General features: G+C 44.3%; 1 protein-coding gene across 1 annotated transcript in view; it reads right to left on the bottom strand.

Moving 5' to 3' along the window:
* The window catches only part of LRIG1 (leucine rich repeats and immunoglobulin like domains 1), an 81022-nt gene that overhangs the window by 36567 nt on the left and 28169 nt on the right, over positions 1-16286 (bottom strand). The window contains 2 exon segments of the mRNA XM_042880806.1: positions 11128-11202; positions 15644-15715. Coding sequence (XP_042736740.1) covers positions 11128-11202; positions 15644-15715 — 147 coding nt within the window.

Consider the following 16286-nt stretch of genomic DNA (forward strand, 5'->3'; position numbering starts at 1 on the left):
AAGTGTAGCTTCCCCTCAAAACACCTTGGCATTGATCTTCAGAGTTACTCCGTGACTGACACATCCATCTTTAAGGATGATGCACCCTCTCAGATTGGTGCAGGGGACCCCCAGTAGGGGCTGCTCAGCATACACTGCATCTTGGCCTGTTCTCCAGCACAACGGAGGGCAAACATCTTTGAACCACTGGGCATTATCAAGGCTGGTTTGGAAACAAGCAGTTTGTGAAAACTCACAGTCTGTAAACCCCTTCTCCAGCTCTCGCTGCACTCTACTGCTCATCACTCTGTCTTTTCATATCCCCTGACCTCTGGCTGAAGGAAGCACTGAGAAAGGCTGCAAAGAAGAGGAGAAACTCTGCTAGAAGGAACAGAATTGTCCTGTGGGAATAGAAGGAAGAGAGTCATGTAAGGCAGTCCTCCAAACAGACTGCCAGAAAACACATGGCTCTACACTGCCAATCTGGATGGGGTCATGGGCACAGCACAGCTTCTTTGAAGGGGCTCAATCAGCATTTGAAAGAGGTCATTCAATTGCAGTTGCTAGAAGATGAGAGAGGTCAGTGTTTTTACGCTATACACCTTATGTCTTTGGTATGCTTTTGTTTTTTGCTCCAATAGCTGCTTTTCCTCGTGCATTTTCACCTCAAGGGCTTTTTTCTTGCTGCTGATATCTACCAGCCAAATTCAATTTTCTACAAGAAATTAGGGCTAGGCATGAGAAAGCCTGGCATCCACCTCACCTATCTGCTGCTCTGCTGAGGCCCTGCTCTCCACCAGCCCACACTTGTACAGCACCCAGCAGAAGGGCGGCTGCCTCACCCCACATCCTCAACGCTGCCCTCAAAGATGAAGGGGATTTGCAACAAGGAGAGGCAGAATCACAACAAGGTGCCAATGTAACTCACCCAGAGCTGCGCACAGGGCAGCTACCCTGCCCCAGGCAGACAGCATCCTCTTTTCATTGTCACTGCAAGCAAGTTTTGTGCTTCTAATTAACATGGTTAGCGTTTTCATGTGAAAGCCAATAGGGTCCAGCATCACAAGGCATGTAGGCACTTTTATCCTTAAATCCTGATGCTGATTTTAGTTTCTCTTTGTGTAATACAAGATCAAAGCAAAGAAGATCCACCACAGCCTAGTGAGTGCATGTGTTTTGTGGGTGGCTTTGTTTTGCTTTTGTCTCTCCACGGGAGCGAGGAGGGGAAAATACACAAGTGGAGAAGCAATTTAAGCGCAAACCAAATGTAATGATTCTGCCCGTGGTGCTGGGACACTAATCCAAATGTAATTACAAGCAGACTCCTTGATAGCACACACTGTGTGTGCCTGAGCATTGCCAGAATATGCCACTGGCTTTTCCCATCTCTGGTAGGAGCACAGTTCTAAAACCCTGACACTGAAGCAGGTAAATGAAGGACAATATACTTGAGTATCTATCTACTCCTCAGACCAGAAACTCACAAAGTCGAATGGTACTTGCAGCAGACCCTGAGAGAAGGCAGCAGTTAAAGAAACAAGTGTTTTTGATTGGACAAGCAAGCTGATAGCATTTGTGAGATGTAGATAGGCTGGCTGGTCTGTTCCAACATGACACATGCTTGTGCTCTGTTGAAAGGGCTTATCTCTCTTGTCAGCAAGGTCGCCAGAGCAGATAGCCTCTGGGCAGGCTGCGCTGGGGAGCTGCACTCAGCTGAGACTCTTCAGCCTACAAGAACAAGCAGTTCCTAGGTGGAAAAGCAATGGTCAAGTTCATGACAAAAACAGCTCTTCTTCAAGAGTGTAGGCACCTTGCTAATAATAAAGCATGTCGAGAATGGCTTCAAGAAACTGCAGAACAAGGTCTCAAGATGCAGGGAACAGAAGATTTAACCTCTGAAGCACGACTGCCATTGTGCTAACCCAGGCTGATGTAAAACACTGTCTGTTCAAACTTCCCCAGAGCAGACGTTCTAAAATCACTGGTCAAAGTCAAAAGCATTTGTCACCTCTTACTAAGTTCTTCAAACCTCTTTAATTGGACCGTTTAGTTCTTTAGTTTCTCACATTTTGAAAAGGAAGAAGGCTGTCCCAAAAACAGAATCTGTGGGCAAAGCACTTCAGTAAGGCCTCTGTAGTCTGTTTTTTTCCAGGGCTCCTAAATCCTAGAGGAAGTCTGGACCCTTTTCCCTGGCTGTTGATACCAATCAGCCCCCCTCTCTCTCCTTCCATTTAGCAATTGCCTTCATGCAGCATGACCTGCAGTACAGACAGGATGGAAGATCATTTCCCCATCTACCTTAACTTTTTGCCTACCCTCAGCACAGCTGTTTTTTCAACACCAAGATCATAACTTCTAACAAGATCTCTGTTGTTCATCTCTGCAATTATTTGGGGAATTTAAATACAGGTTTAAAACACCATAAAAGCCAACATGTAATCAGCTTTCATTCAGCTAAAAGTTAGCCTTCTACAGATTCTTTGCTAATCTTTTCCAATCTAGACATGGCAAGTCTACATGTTAGTGAATGCTGTTCACTCAAGCATTTCTTTACTCTGAATTATGCACTATTCCTAATGGTGCCAGTGGAAGCAATGATGGAAGTGCTAAGCATCGTACGGAGCAGAAGGTAAATGGCAAAACTGATGCTTTTACTCACCGAGCTTTGAACCACATTCATTTTTAACACCTTTGCTGACATAGTTTTAGCCTTGTTATACGCAAAGGAACTAAAAGACTTTGCCTGTTCTCAAGCTTTCCAGGACACTTGAAGGTAAACAAAACAGATTTTGAAAGGACTTATGGCACCACACTTCAATAAAATAATAACAGTAAATCACAGTTTGAGCCCTACTCTTACTTCTCACTAAGCATCTATTTGTGGCAACTTCTGGGAAGGGGGTGGTATGCCAGGGAGGAGACAGTGCTCTGAACAAGCATCACTGATCCGAGAGCCACGTCAAATGACCAGAACATATACAGTGATACAGAGGACAAACTGGGAAAGGTAGGAGCCATGAGAACTGTTACACACTGATACCTTCCTGACATTGTGCAATTTTGCCAAAAAGCTGCATCAGTTTCAAACTTTTGGGGAAAAAAGAAACGGACAAAGGAATCTACATGAATAAATAACTTTACCCGCTTTTACTGCATTTGCAACTTTGCTTTTACTCAACCCTGAACAAACTACATTGCAGTTTCCAGCATTTCTTTTCAGGCAGAAAAGTTCAACATGCTAAAAAACTCTTATCTCAGCAAGTTATTTATGACTGAAATCTGTTCAGCCTGTGAAGACTAACAAAGGAATTGCCTCTGGAGGCATGTGCTTTATTTACCATATGCCGTTAACTGAGACAGCCTATCTACCACAGATATTAATAGTAGCAAGTTTGGCCTATTCTAAGGTTCAAATATGAGCCTATTTTTCATAGTGACCTTAACAAAAGATCATGATCACAAATAACCTTAATAACTAATCTAAGCTTGATTTGCAGAGGGACAGAAGTTGGAAACCACCTTAAGCATTTTGCATGATACACACCTGCCCTCAGACAACGCCAGAAGATGCTTCGTGCTCATGAGTTCCATCAGCTCTAGGGCAATGTCCACTCTTTGGCCAGGAGGAAGCAGAACCACCCAATCCTACTTGGACTTTGCTTGTCATGAATACATGGAAAACCACACACACACACAGGAAAGATATTGATCCAGCATTTCAACTCTTAATCTCACATTCTGTTCCAACAGATCGCTTGGGTCTTCTCCTTCCTCCAGAAGGAGCACTCAGCTAGCACAGCCAGCTAAGCAGCACACAGACATCAGAGCAGACCTAGATGAGCTCACAGCAATTCCCCCTCTGCAGGAGAAGTTGCCATGGCTGCACATTAAGAGTTCTGCTCACTAATAAAGATATACTAAAGTAGCCTCAAGGGGTAACTGGTATTCCAAGAACTGCCACCAGCCTTCACTATCTTTTCCCTCTGGCTACTTTTTACATTGCTCAGCATGTGCCCAGATTGCTTTCTGACACTCTTCTGTTGAGTCTGAGGACCAAGTACTTCAGTTCTATGCCTTTTCTAGAAGAAATGATTACCCACTTCCCTGAAACAGCCTTGGAACCTCTGCTGATTCTGTATGTTCACACTGTATCTGAAAGCTCGAGGAGGACATGCAAATAACTTAGAACAGTTCCAACAGCCCAAACAAGAAGTCAAAACAGCGTCTCTCCTGGTGCATGCGAGCACATGATTAATGAGAATTTCCTCCATTGGGAAAGATTCTTGCAGTCTTTGGCCTCAAAAACAAGCAGACTTTACACACGAGAGCCTTGCCACGAACTCTGAGCAAAGCAAACCTAAGAGGTGAGTATGAGAATATCTTATGCCTGCACGTTGCTTGCATACTGAACATCCTGGCTGTCAGCATTCTTTCTAGTCAACTTTCCACATCAATATATTCATATTCAAAAATAGAAGCTGAGCAGCACAGCCTGTAGTGCAGACAAAATCCTCAGGAAGAAGTCTCCCTCCAACCTATGAGAAGAATTGCCTAAACAAACACTGGAGAACTGGTCCCTGTAGACACAAGTGAGAGCTGAAGCAAGCACGACAGATGGTAAATCTGCTCATGCTGATGGATCTACATCTGCACGCGCCACTTTGCCTCGCTCACCAGGGAAAGCCCTCTTTGTGCAAGTCCCATGAATGAGGACAGGCAGTTGGCTTGCTGAGCTGCCAGAGAAGTCCTGCACACAGACACAGCCCAATGACTCCAACCAATCCCTCACACAGCTGCATCCGACTCACCTACATCTTGTGCTTAGGAGTACAGAACTGTTTGCCGTGACAAAGATGGAATTAAGAGTATTCTCCTCATTTCTAATACCTTTTTTCACTCCAGCGAAGATGAACTTGCACACTACTTCTCCCAGGGCTCGAGGCAGTTGTTTCATTTGTGCAGCAACTAGTACAGCAGGATCACAGGCCACCACAGCCCTCTAAGGCTTCAAACATACTGGTGTGTTCACTTAGTCCCCAGTTTCTTTAAGACTGAACATGCCAGCTTTCAACATCACTTGCACAGAGGCTTACACTCTGACCTAGCCAGGAACATGCAAGTGAACTCACATTTCATGTACGGACCAGCTCAGCTCAGACTCGAGCTGTACTCTGTAAACAGTACCACTGTGGCAATTTCATGTTTTTTTTTTCTCTCTGTGGGTCCCAGAGCAGCTACCACACAGTCCAGAATTAACGCAAAGCAGCAGTTCTGATACTCAATCTAGCCTCCCCCATCTTAATGTGTAAATCAAAGAACTAGAGTTGCACATTAACACCTCAGCTCCTGGTCAAAAGTTTGTGGAAATGAGGGCACACTGGCTAGATAATTTTTGGCTCTGATCAACAGTTGAAGCTAACAGAGCAGGACATGTTTGTCCTGGATAAAAGCACAACTGCACTTCAAAAAATCTCATGGACCACGCTGATCTTTGCAAAGAGGCTTTGCAAATCTCACTGGGTAACAGCAGAGAAGCAGTGCAAATAGCACTGAAGTAACAGTTGCTTCCCAAAGCATTCTCTTAAGAAAGCACACAGCAACATTTTCAGAAGGAGAGCAATTGTATGATCCCAGTTCTGTCCTGTTAGTGATCTCCAGCCAGCTAATCGGGTACAAAGGTCTGACAAGATGCAATAAAAGTTGCAGCTAAAGTTAGACATACAAGATTCATGTTAACAATCTGTTTTAACCAGGAGTACAGTGGAATTCTCAACACTGCAGAGGAAAAAAGAAAAATCTTAGCAATTACGCAATTCAAATGGAAACATTGCTCCTGATGCAGAATTACTGGCTGCAGTCTTTGACCCCTCTCCACCCTGACACCCAGATGGAACACAACGCAGAGCCCTCCTTCACTGCCTTACTGCTCCAGTGGGCATCTGATCTCATCACCGTCCTTTCAGAGAGACCTTGCACATTCCTTTTCACTCCCAATCCGCAGTTCTTCATGTAGTTAGTTTACAAATTCCACATGATATATTTTGCCTATGGCACAGTAGATCACCTACCCTTCTCCTATTAGCCCTCTCTGTTTAATTACAGTTTAATGTGAATTGATCTTTACATTAATGAGCCTGTAAAGAAGATTGATTTTCTTAAGGGACTTTTATGCTCAGTTTGGCAGCAGAGTGGTCCTATTGATTTCCCTTTCCCCAGTAAACACCACAGAGTGCAGCATCCTCTGTGAATCAGCTAATCCTATTTCACGCTCTTTTGCTTCAAAAAATCCTTGTTCTGACTTCCTTGTTATCTGTGCTTATTCACAGCAAGATCATGGGGCCAATTCGTCTCAAGCAGCACTGGCTGTTGCTAATATACAGCAGACTGCCGTGGGTCACTATCCCTTTTGTTCCTAAATGGTTGGGGGCTTAAAAGACTTACAGTGAAAGAAACGAAAGTTATTTTTAAGTGTTTAATCTGTTAACTTCCTTAATTCCTAACCAGCTAAGGATGTGGCCTCAAGTGCTCTGCTTACCACACTTGCTCTGGAGGTCTGGTTAGCAGGCTCTCCACAGAACTCCACAGCTGCAGAGCAGCCTGTGCTGGCGTGTCCACATCACTGGCTGCCAACTGAATCAGGCCTGCCACCTTGGGACCACAGCACAGGATGAGGATCCTCCTACCACCCTGTGCAGCCGTCCCCAAAGCTCTCCAGGACACATTCACGCTCACCAAGCCAGAGGTAGGTAGGTGAAGCAGGAGCTGAAGTGCAGCCAGGCACCACAACTGATTTTGCATCTCTACAGGTGTTTGGGGAATGCCTATAGTAGCAGATCTATGCAGAGCTCATCACAGCTCTGCTCCTCCTCTTGTCTTCCACGCCAGCAAGGCTAAATGACTCTCCACTCAAGTCAGTCAGGAAGTTGGATATATGCAGACTCAGTTCGGCTGCAAAGAAATGGTTACTTCCATCTTCCACTTCCGTACCAAACCATATCACAGTTCAAGTAGAGTCTTCCAAAGAGCCTACAGAGTTAACATACTTGAGTTGCAGCAGAACACTGGGAAGGGAAATCTTCAGCCAAAAGCATGTCAGTGAAAACATCCTGCCATCAACTCCCAAACGTCCAAGTCTAGGAACTGTAGCTAAATTACAAACGCTGTGGGAATTTCAGGCAAGATTCTCCCCTCAGCTACTCCGATGTAATTTCGGAATGAATCCAGATTCACAGTCTCTCCCCCTCCCAGCTGAATTTCCTGGCTTTTGTTTGCACTAGCAGATGTTTGCATTTAATGTCTGTCTTTATTTGGTAACCCATCCATAGATTATTTTCCCCTTCTGTTCTATTAAAAGCCTTATCAACTCCCTTATGTTTGCTCTCGTTCAGATGAACAACTTTGGCAGTATTTTCAACGTGCAAGGCAAACTGGCTCTTCAAGGAATAATTAAACTGAATTAAACTTCATGGCAGTAAATTAAGGCATACCATGTTTGATACATATGGTTTTCTTACATCCATCTGCAGCCTGAAATATCCAAAGATTTGCAATAAGCTTTGAGAATGCTCTTTCCAACTGATTCCCACATGTTTGCATATATATCAGTTCTTGGTACACGTGTGCATAAGGTCAAGTAAACGTGGGGTGATGGAGACAGATACGGGAAGCGCCAAGGCAAGGAGCAAGAAGTGATCAAGCTCACTGAAACAATCATTATAGTAAACTAAGTTTGGCATTATGGCATTTTCCTTTCTCCCATCATCAAAAGGATAGAAACTCTCCCTTCCAAATGAGGAAGATGAGGAAGAGCTGGAAATGAAGTAACCCACTCACCAGGACTGTTTTGAGCGACAAATACACAACCATTGCTTTTATGATACATTCACAGCCCTTTGGAAATACTTAACCACATGCAATATACAAAACCTACTTCAGAGGTTTGTGAGGTAAACACACTTCACACATTTATAAACACTGAAAAAAAAAGGAAATCTATTTATTTTTCTTTAGCAGTAAGAATACACTGTAACACTATATACTTAAACACAAACCAATTTCTCAGTACACAGCCTTCATTATGAGTCTTCACCCTGAGTTTGGTTTGGCAACCTCCCCAGTTATTACTGCACCGATTTGAGGGCTAGAAGAAACCAGTCTGATGGCACAATCCAATTGCTTACATCACACAAAGCCAAAGAACTTCACCCAACAATTTACCTACCAAGTCCATTAACCTGGAGTTGAACTAAAGGACCCTCTTTTGGGAAGATATCCAATTGATTGACTTCCAGTGATGGAAAAAGCCTCGCTTCCTCAGCAAATCATTCCAATGCGAATCAGTCAGCAACATCGATTAAAGCAGGTACTTTAAAACCTCTTTCAGATTATTTTTACTTTTGATAAAAATTAAAAGGAAATGCAGGGGTAAAAAAACGGAGCAAAGAAGCTAAACGAAGAGATCCTCCTTGCAGAGGTATGACAGCAGCATTACAAATGCCACTATCACAGTTATTTATGTATAGCAGCTGAGGAAAGCAATACAGATTTCTGGAAAGCGATACTAAGCAGGTCTGTTTAGAATATTGTCCTTTTATCATTTGGCTTTGTACCTTCCCCTTCCTTCTGTACCACTCTGAAATTTCAGAGGAGCTGTAAATCCACTGCCTTCCACCACTCATTATTACTCCTTTCCAAACCACTTATTTCATTTCAGAAATAAAAAGCCAAAGCTCTAGCAATTTGGTCCTTTGCCAAAGGCTAAATTAATAGCAAAAATAACAACAGGGGCTTGTGAAGCTCAGATCATTTATAGACTTCATGAGAAAGAAAAGCTGATTTGGGGGGCCTAAAACTGTATCCAGGATGGCAAACAGCATGCAGGCTTTCCATCCATAAATCAGATTTCTGAAGTTTTTTGAATCCCAGTGCATGAGCTGTTACACAGTGCGTTACGTGGCAGACTGGTGAGCTCAGTTCAAGTGGCAGGCAGATGGCCTCTCATGTCAGGGGATCGTGCCTCAAACAAGAGATCCTGCTTGGAGGGAATTACCACACAGCACTGCAGTCAGCAGCGCCCTGATCACGGATCTGGGCTTCACATGTGGTCACGCAAGCAGGGAGAGACTATGGCAGGAGGAGAAATCAAACAAGTTGGTTTCACACCAGCTGCACGTGACATATTTGACAGGTCTGATAACTATTGAGACACAAGCCACTCCTCCGCTCAGGAGGTGGAGTGGTTACTTGCCCATTTAAATGAAAGACACTCACTAGATTCAGTGCTGAAGATAGCACAGGAGTGCTTCGGCTCTTTGTAAGCTCTGCAGGAACACGCTATACTCAAGAACCAGATCAAAGGCATCATATCTCAAATAAAGCTAAGCCCACTTCATGTTAGGAGGCTGATATGGATGCTACTTTTAAGCTCAGGTCCTTAAACTGAATTAAGACAGTGAGGGAGTTCTTTTGCTTTGCATATTTTAACACTGCCTAATGGAAGAGCAGGAACGGTGCCAATTCATTTCACTCAATTCAGTTCTTGATTTAAGCAATAGGAATGTACTTTTAGTCAACTGATCAAGGTTGTCTCGGAGTAATTCAGAGCCTTTCAAGTGTGAGAGGACCAATCACCCACCCAGTCCTATGGACACTGGCACTTTCCACTGCAAGACGACACAAAGCCACTGCAGATAAGAAGGGATGGGACACCTGCCTGAAGCTATATGCTGTAAGGCCATGCACAATGGAAGCCATCGCTTGAACTGCTCAGGCACTTCACTGGATTCCATATTAGCTATAACCACTTCTCCTTCCCAGGAACTTGGGAGTTATCACACATGCCTCAGCAAAATTCCTTCTCAGTGGGCATTATAAGCACAAATAATGCAAAAATAAGATACTGAGAAGTCTGATAACATAATGTTTTTACTCCCTTCAGCAGTGTCCCCGGTCCTAGGTCTACAGTGACAGAGGCACAAGGGTACTCAAAGTGTCTAACACTTCTGTAGGCACCTAAACTACCAAAGTTAGCAATTTCAAAGCTTCTGTAGATCTAGCCCTACAGTCACCAATCACACTCTCTCTCTCAAAAAAAAAAATTAAAGTTGAAAGTGGCCATAAAAATGGGTCTGGAATGAGTTTCCTGAAAGATTAAAATGTGAATAGTCTCTGGCTATAAGAGAAAATAAGAAATAACCAGAACAATGCCAGGGAAAAAAACAATAAGGTAGAAGTATATACTCCTTTAATAGCACAAGTATGAAACAATAGTTGAAAACCAAATGCAGACAGTAAAACAAAAAACACAACCCCCCCTTCCCCTTCCCTTATTCAATATGCAACTAACCCATGGAATTTACTGACTTAAGTTATCAGTGACCATAAGGTTTCAATGGTTTGGCAAGGGATGAAATGTTAATGAAAAAAAATGAGGACAATCACATAAAAACAAAAAGATAAAAAAGAATATCTGCGTCTTCCAACAACAGGAATGCAACAGTAACAATGACAGATTTCAGTGTGACTTTCTGCTAGGATCATCTTATTCTGTAATTTTTCATGGCTGCCCATCATGGCATTCCTGCAGGCTGCATGGAAGCGCTGCCCACTACTTACCACAACCCAAAAGGACTTTTGTGCGCATCGCATCTATAATCATTTTTCACAGGGGTTCTGCTGGCATACAGGCCAAAAGGTCGTACTTCAAATCTGCTAACGGTTGCTAAGTCCTGGGCAGGTCTGTTCCAGTCACACTGGCACAAAAATGACTTTTAGGACTCTGGAGACACTTATACAGACTTGGCTGTGCTGACAGATGGACAAAGTGGTTGCCTACTTTGGATCATTCCATAAAATTAAGTAGCAGAGAAATTATCTGCTCATGGGTTTGCAGATTTCTAATTGGCCTGCAAGCATTATCTTCTTTCTGCCTTGTGCATACACGCTGCATTAAAACAGCACATTTAATCACACACAATCTAGCCGGAATCTCAACTACAGAAGATATTTCTTAATTAAAGAATCAACAAGACTGATAATGAAATCTGAAGAGTTAGCAGAAGCGGGTGTGACATGCATGAAACTCAGCAGTTACATCCACCCCACAAATTGCAGCAGAAAGTCAAAAGTAAGGAGGCAGCAGCAACTCACAGGTGGAGGGCACGGATGTTGGAAGCAGCAGGGCCCAGGGAGGGAATGGCAGTCAGTTCATTGTTGTTCAGTTGCCTGCAACAAGAAATGAACCATTTAGCAAGGAGGCGTGCATCAGATGGGCACAGCACTTTGTCTCAGTGTTTTCCCCCAGAAGCACCAGCATTTCGGCACAAGGGCTTTCTCTGACCGTCCCACCTTCTCATCCCAACTTCTTAATAAACGAGAGCTGCCATAACTGCTCCAACAATACCTTCTTTATCCAAGGCAGATTTGCAGCCCCCGCTCACCATACCAGGCCATGGAGATGCCATGGCAGCCCTCAGGTCGCATCGGGTCTAGCTCTGGAAATCCCACAGGGGCAGCCTCACAGAGCTGGCCATGAGCACACAAAAAAAACCGCTCTGGACACAAAAATGGCACTGAAACAGGTGACCTGCTGCAGCCAGCCCCCAGCAGCCCCAAGGGCTAATGGCAATCGCAGACAGGCCTCACGCCTGGAAAGGCCGTTACAGAAATGTCCCCCTCAATGGCCTAATGTTTGAAGTGTTTTACTGACTGAAAACAGATCCCAGCCATGTGACCGGCTCTTCCTTGGTTTAAAGAGCCCTTGTTTGTACGGTGAATTAGTCAATTAATTACTGTAACAGTCGCTTGTCTGGCTGCTTGAAAATTACCTAACTTCTTAGCCATCTTGCTGCCGCCCCCCCGCCCCCCCCCCACACACACACAGAAGCCATTAAAGCTGAACCCCCGCCAGGCCGAGCCCCATGGCCCCCAGCCACACAAATCAGCAGAGCCTCACTGCTGTGCCTCTGCCCTCTGCGTAGCACCCTCTTCTCCTCTGCGGGGATCTCAAAAGCACCCCAATCCTCTCAGGCCTTGCCCCCCCGGCACTCCTCCCCAGGAAATCCTGAAAATCACATCCAGATGCATCTGACTGCAAAGCAGGAGCAGGGACGCACGGTACAGCTGAGGGGTGCCAAACCCTGAGCGTGAGCTGGGGCAATCCTAAATTCTGCTCCTTTTGGCACTTCAAAAATATTTTTGGCAGGTGGGAGAGGGCAGCGATGCCTCCATTGCAGAACTTCCTCCTGGCTCCTCTGAGAGCAGGCACCGTATTTGATTTCATGAGGAGTTCCAGGCACTGCTGGGATAAAAGCTTTTCTCGGCTGCAGCTCTGCCTCTGACATTATACCCATACCTTAAAATGTAAGGGAAGAAAGCCAGAGGCATTGCAATTCAGCAAGGAGCTCTACTTTGCAACTAAAAGCTCATTGTTACTGGTATTATAGCAAGGCCTCCAGCTTTCAACAGTGCAAAGCAAGCTGGAAAGAGCACTGAAATGTATGTATTTGTGACACATTTACATTAACGTCCAGCTGAGCATCTTTTTGAAAGCCTCAAAAGGGGAAGGAGAATTGGGCCAACCCTCCCCTAGTGCTGGTTAAGCAGCTCTAACACTAACCAGCTTCTAGCAAGCGCCCAAACCCTGCCCTGACATAAACGTCATCTTCATCTATCACTGCCCTATCAAGCCTTTCTCAGTTAAACAACACAGTCAGAAAGCAGTTCTCCCACCTCATTTTCTCTTGGCTCACAGGCACCAGTTGCTGATGCAGTGGAGACAGCCAAGCTCATTATTTGTCTGGGATTTCCCTCTCCTCTTCCCCTTCCCCTCACATATAATGAGCAAATAGCAAAAAAAATATCAAAAAGAACCCCCCAACTAAACTCAACAAATTTAAACATCCTTCTTTCTCCTTGAGGACACAAACCTGTTGCCCCTGGACAGCGAGGGAGGGCAGGAGGGGGCCACCCATATAAAATATTTACGGTCTGGTTGCCAGGCTGGTGTCAAGCTGAAATGGAGCCTGCTCAAAAATAGCACAGCTCTCCAGAGCTTTCAGTGAAAGGCACTTTAGAAAATAAAAGGTGAGTTGTTTGGAGAAGAATTTTAGCACAGTTACTACCTCTTTGTTAAAAAATGAGCTTGGAAAACCTGAGAGCCGTGTAACCATCATTCTCATGGATTCCATACGACCCAAGGAAACCCCACAAAGGACAAGAGGGCTGTCCCACAGCAGCATCCCACTCTTACCTATGCTTGCTGTCAAGGCATGGGATCAAGGGTGTCTTTAAGAGGGACCAACGAGGGGCATGGGAGAAAGTACAGGTGTCCTGAAGGAGGGAGGTAACGCAACGCTGCAGCCCTAAGTAGCACACAGCTACTTAGTCCTGAATATATGGGATCACTTTAACCTCCTCCCGTGAGAGATTAAACTTAAGAGGAAAAGAGCTTCTAAGAATCAAAAATACCAGCTGCTACTACTTTATCTTAGTAAAGCACACCAGAACACCCAGTATAGGCTATGAAGTTTAGGTCATTGCTTTGCTGACATTTTCATAAAGCTGAGGGTTTCAACAAAAATTTCCAAAATATATGGCACTAATTATTCACATACAGACACATCATGTTTGAGACCTATCTGTAATGCTCAGGAACCACAGGCTCCATGTTTAAAGCATCATGGGAGGTTTCAGGTCTTATCAATGCGTCTATCATTTGGGGCAATCTCATTCCCTGAGGGTGACTTGATTTGCCCAGCACAGCACACACAGCAAAACACTGACTTGCTCTTAAGACATGCCACAGCATGATCCTTATTTCATGAATGTTTGTAAAGTGCTTAAAAAAACCCTCAGAAAGAGATGCTCTGGCAGTACAGATGTGGTTCTCTTTGTGAAATGCAGTTTATTTCAGTGGTCTGTGGTTTAGCTGTTATTTAAAAGCAACCAAGATTGGTAGATAGGGCTTTTAATAGAGCTTCTCCCTCACACTTTCCAAAGCTTGCCTTCCAGGCTGGTCTCCAGACCTCTGCCTCCCTTTCCATCTCAATTTTCTTCCTGTTCACTCCTTTGCTCTCTCCCTTCCCCTAACAAGGCACTGCTAGCCATGCTATTCACTCTGACAGCTGCACTGCTTGCCTCCCTCAGTCCTTAACGTTCTTTCCACATTCAGCCCTCAGTGCATAACTTTGCAAGCAGGAGCTCCCTACCTGTGAAACCAGAAGCCACACAAATGAATCTCCCAGCCCCACGTGCCCAACACAGTCAAACACCTCCAGGCACTTCCACAAATAAAAGCAATTGCTAAGCCACAATCATGTTCGGGTAACTCCAAAGTCTCATGGGATCAGGGCTGTGATTCTGATCTGTAAGTGCAGGGCAATTTAAGGCTTTTCACCATTTAAGAAAGCAGATCCCATAGGCAGTATTTGCTCACCAGCATCACTTTCTCTCCCTTCCTGCTCTCTATGGCAATCCAGGGCTGACCTCCAAGCACTGCCCTTATTCTTGATGCACATTCCATGCTTTGTCAATATCACCAGCAAGTCCCTGCTGTCAGTGTAAGCAGAGGTGCCAGTAGCAATCAGGCTGGTAGAGATGCACTGCATTAATCCCTACAGTCCAATCCTGCAGGCATTAGCCAGGCAGAATTCCCACCACTGCAAAATGCTTTGCCTATTTCAGAATCACAGGATCTGGCCCCTCTGTGAGTCCCAAAGCCAACACTTAATGAAAACAGACAAAGGACAAGAAAAAAAGAACGATACAGACAGAGCACAGCATTGTTTCTGAAAGGAAATGTTTTTTCAGTTTCCCATGAGGCATCAGTAGCTCTTCAAACAGAGCCCAAACCTCAAGTATGCCAGCAATTCAGCATTCAAATGAGAGCTCATTACCTCAACCCACCGCTTACAATTTTAGTCACTTTCGTTTTTCAGAACCCCAATCAGAGCTCCAGGAATTGCTGCAAATAGCTGACAGGCGCAGTGCTTCCATGAGCATGGCAACTGGGCATTTCTGCAGGTCAGGAGGTAGGACACCCTGCCATTCTCCATGCAGGATTTCTTCCCACCAGCCAGGGGCCCTGTTGCAGCCAGCCTTCGCTGGCTCCTTCTCTTCCCCCACCAAAGCAGAAGACAGCTCTGCCATTTTACACTGACTTAGTAGACTTCAAACAGAATTTGTCCAGGTTCCAAAAGGAATACAAATGTCTAAGAAAGGAGGAGACACAGTTAAGTGCTTTGTTATCCACTACACTACACCTTTGTTTCCTGGGAGATTTGGGTTAGGTTGGCATCAGATATCACAATCCAGGCTGCTCTGTCTTGCTTCAGGGTTATGCTGTCAGCAAGGAGCTTTGTGTGTATGTTCAGGTGTGTTAGCTGAACTGCTCCCTCTGAGCCCTGCACAAAACAGAGGCAGCAAACTCCAATGATTTCCAATAACAGCTATGCTGTTTTAATTGGGAAGCTGTGTTCTTCTAATTGATTAGTTAGTTAAAGACAAAGCAGCAGAAGTACAGTATGAAAAAAACCTCCACACCGAGTCACATCTGCTCATCACATTAGCTAAAGGAAGATACTGTCCTGGGAAACTATATATAATTTCCTCCCGTCCCACAAGCTGCCCTTCCAAAATACAACTAAAACTTTGGAAGAATACTTACACTTCCTGCAGGTTCAACAGCTCTGCAAAGGCAGAAGGATCAATCTCGGTCAACTTATTGTAGCTCAGGTTTCTGTTAAAATAAAAGAAAGTGGCATCAGCATCATACAGTTAGTGTGCTCAGCAGAAGTGTCATCCTAATTATCCTGGATTACACTAGGAAGCGGTTTGGGTTTGGTTATTTTTGCCTTTTTTTTTTTTTTTTAATAGGAGCACTCAAATATGGTAGGGCAGCACTTGGCTGCTGAGTACATGCAGGAGTTACTTTAGTTCTCTATCAAAATGTTATTCAGCTCGCTGTAAGTTTTCTCCTCTCTTGCATTAATGTGGTGTTGTCTTTATATTACATTAGTACTAATTACATTAGTATTCCTCTGCTGGTCATTCACAACCACACAACTCATCACAGATGAACAGGATATTTCCTGACAAATTGAAGTCTGAACTGAAACAATCAGCAAGGCTTCTCCTAAATATTTCACACCTATAATGGTATTTGGGTATTTTTATGTGCCGTTGTGTTCCACATATAAACAAAAGGCATACACAAGATTGCACACTTATATTTTACGTTGACAAACAGTATTTTACATTTTCTAACAGACTGTCATTAACATCACTAAATGCTGGTCATGCAGTAACAC

This window comes from Lagopus leucura, unplaced genomic scaffold (genome assembly GCF_019238085.1).
Source record: "Lagopus leucura isolate 7727_CA_CO unplaced genomic scaffold, USGS_WTPT01 Super-Scaffold_100028, whole genome shotgun sequence".
In the NCBI taxonomy this organism is placed as follows: domain Eukaryota; kingdom Metazoa; phylum Chordata; class Aves; order Galliformes; family Phasianidae; genus Lagopus; species Lagopus leucura.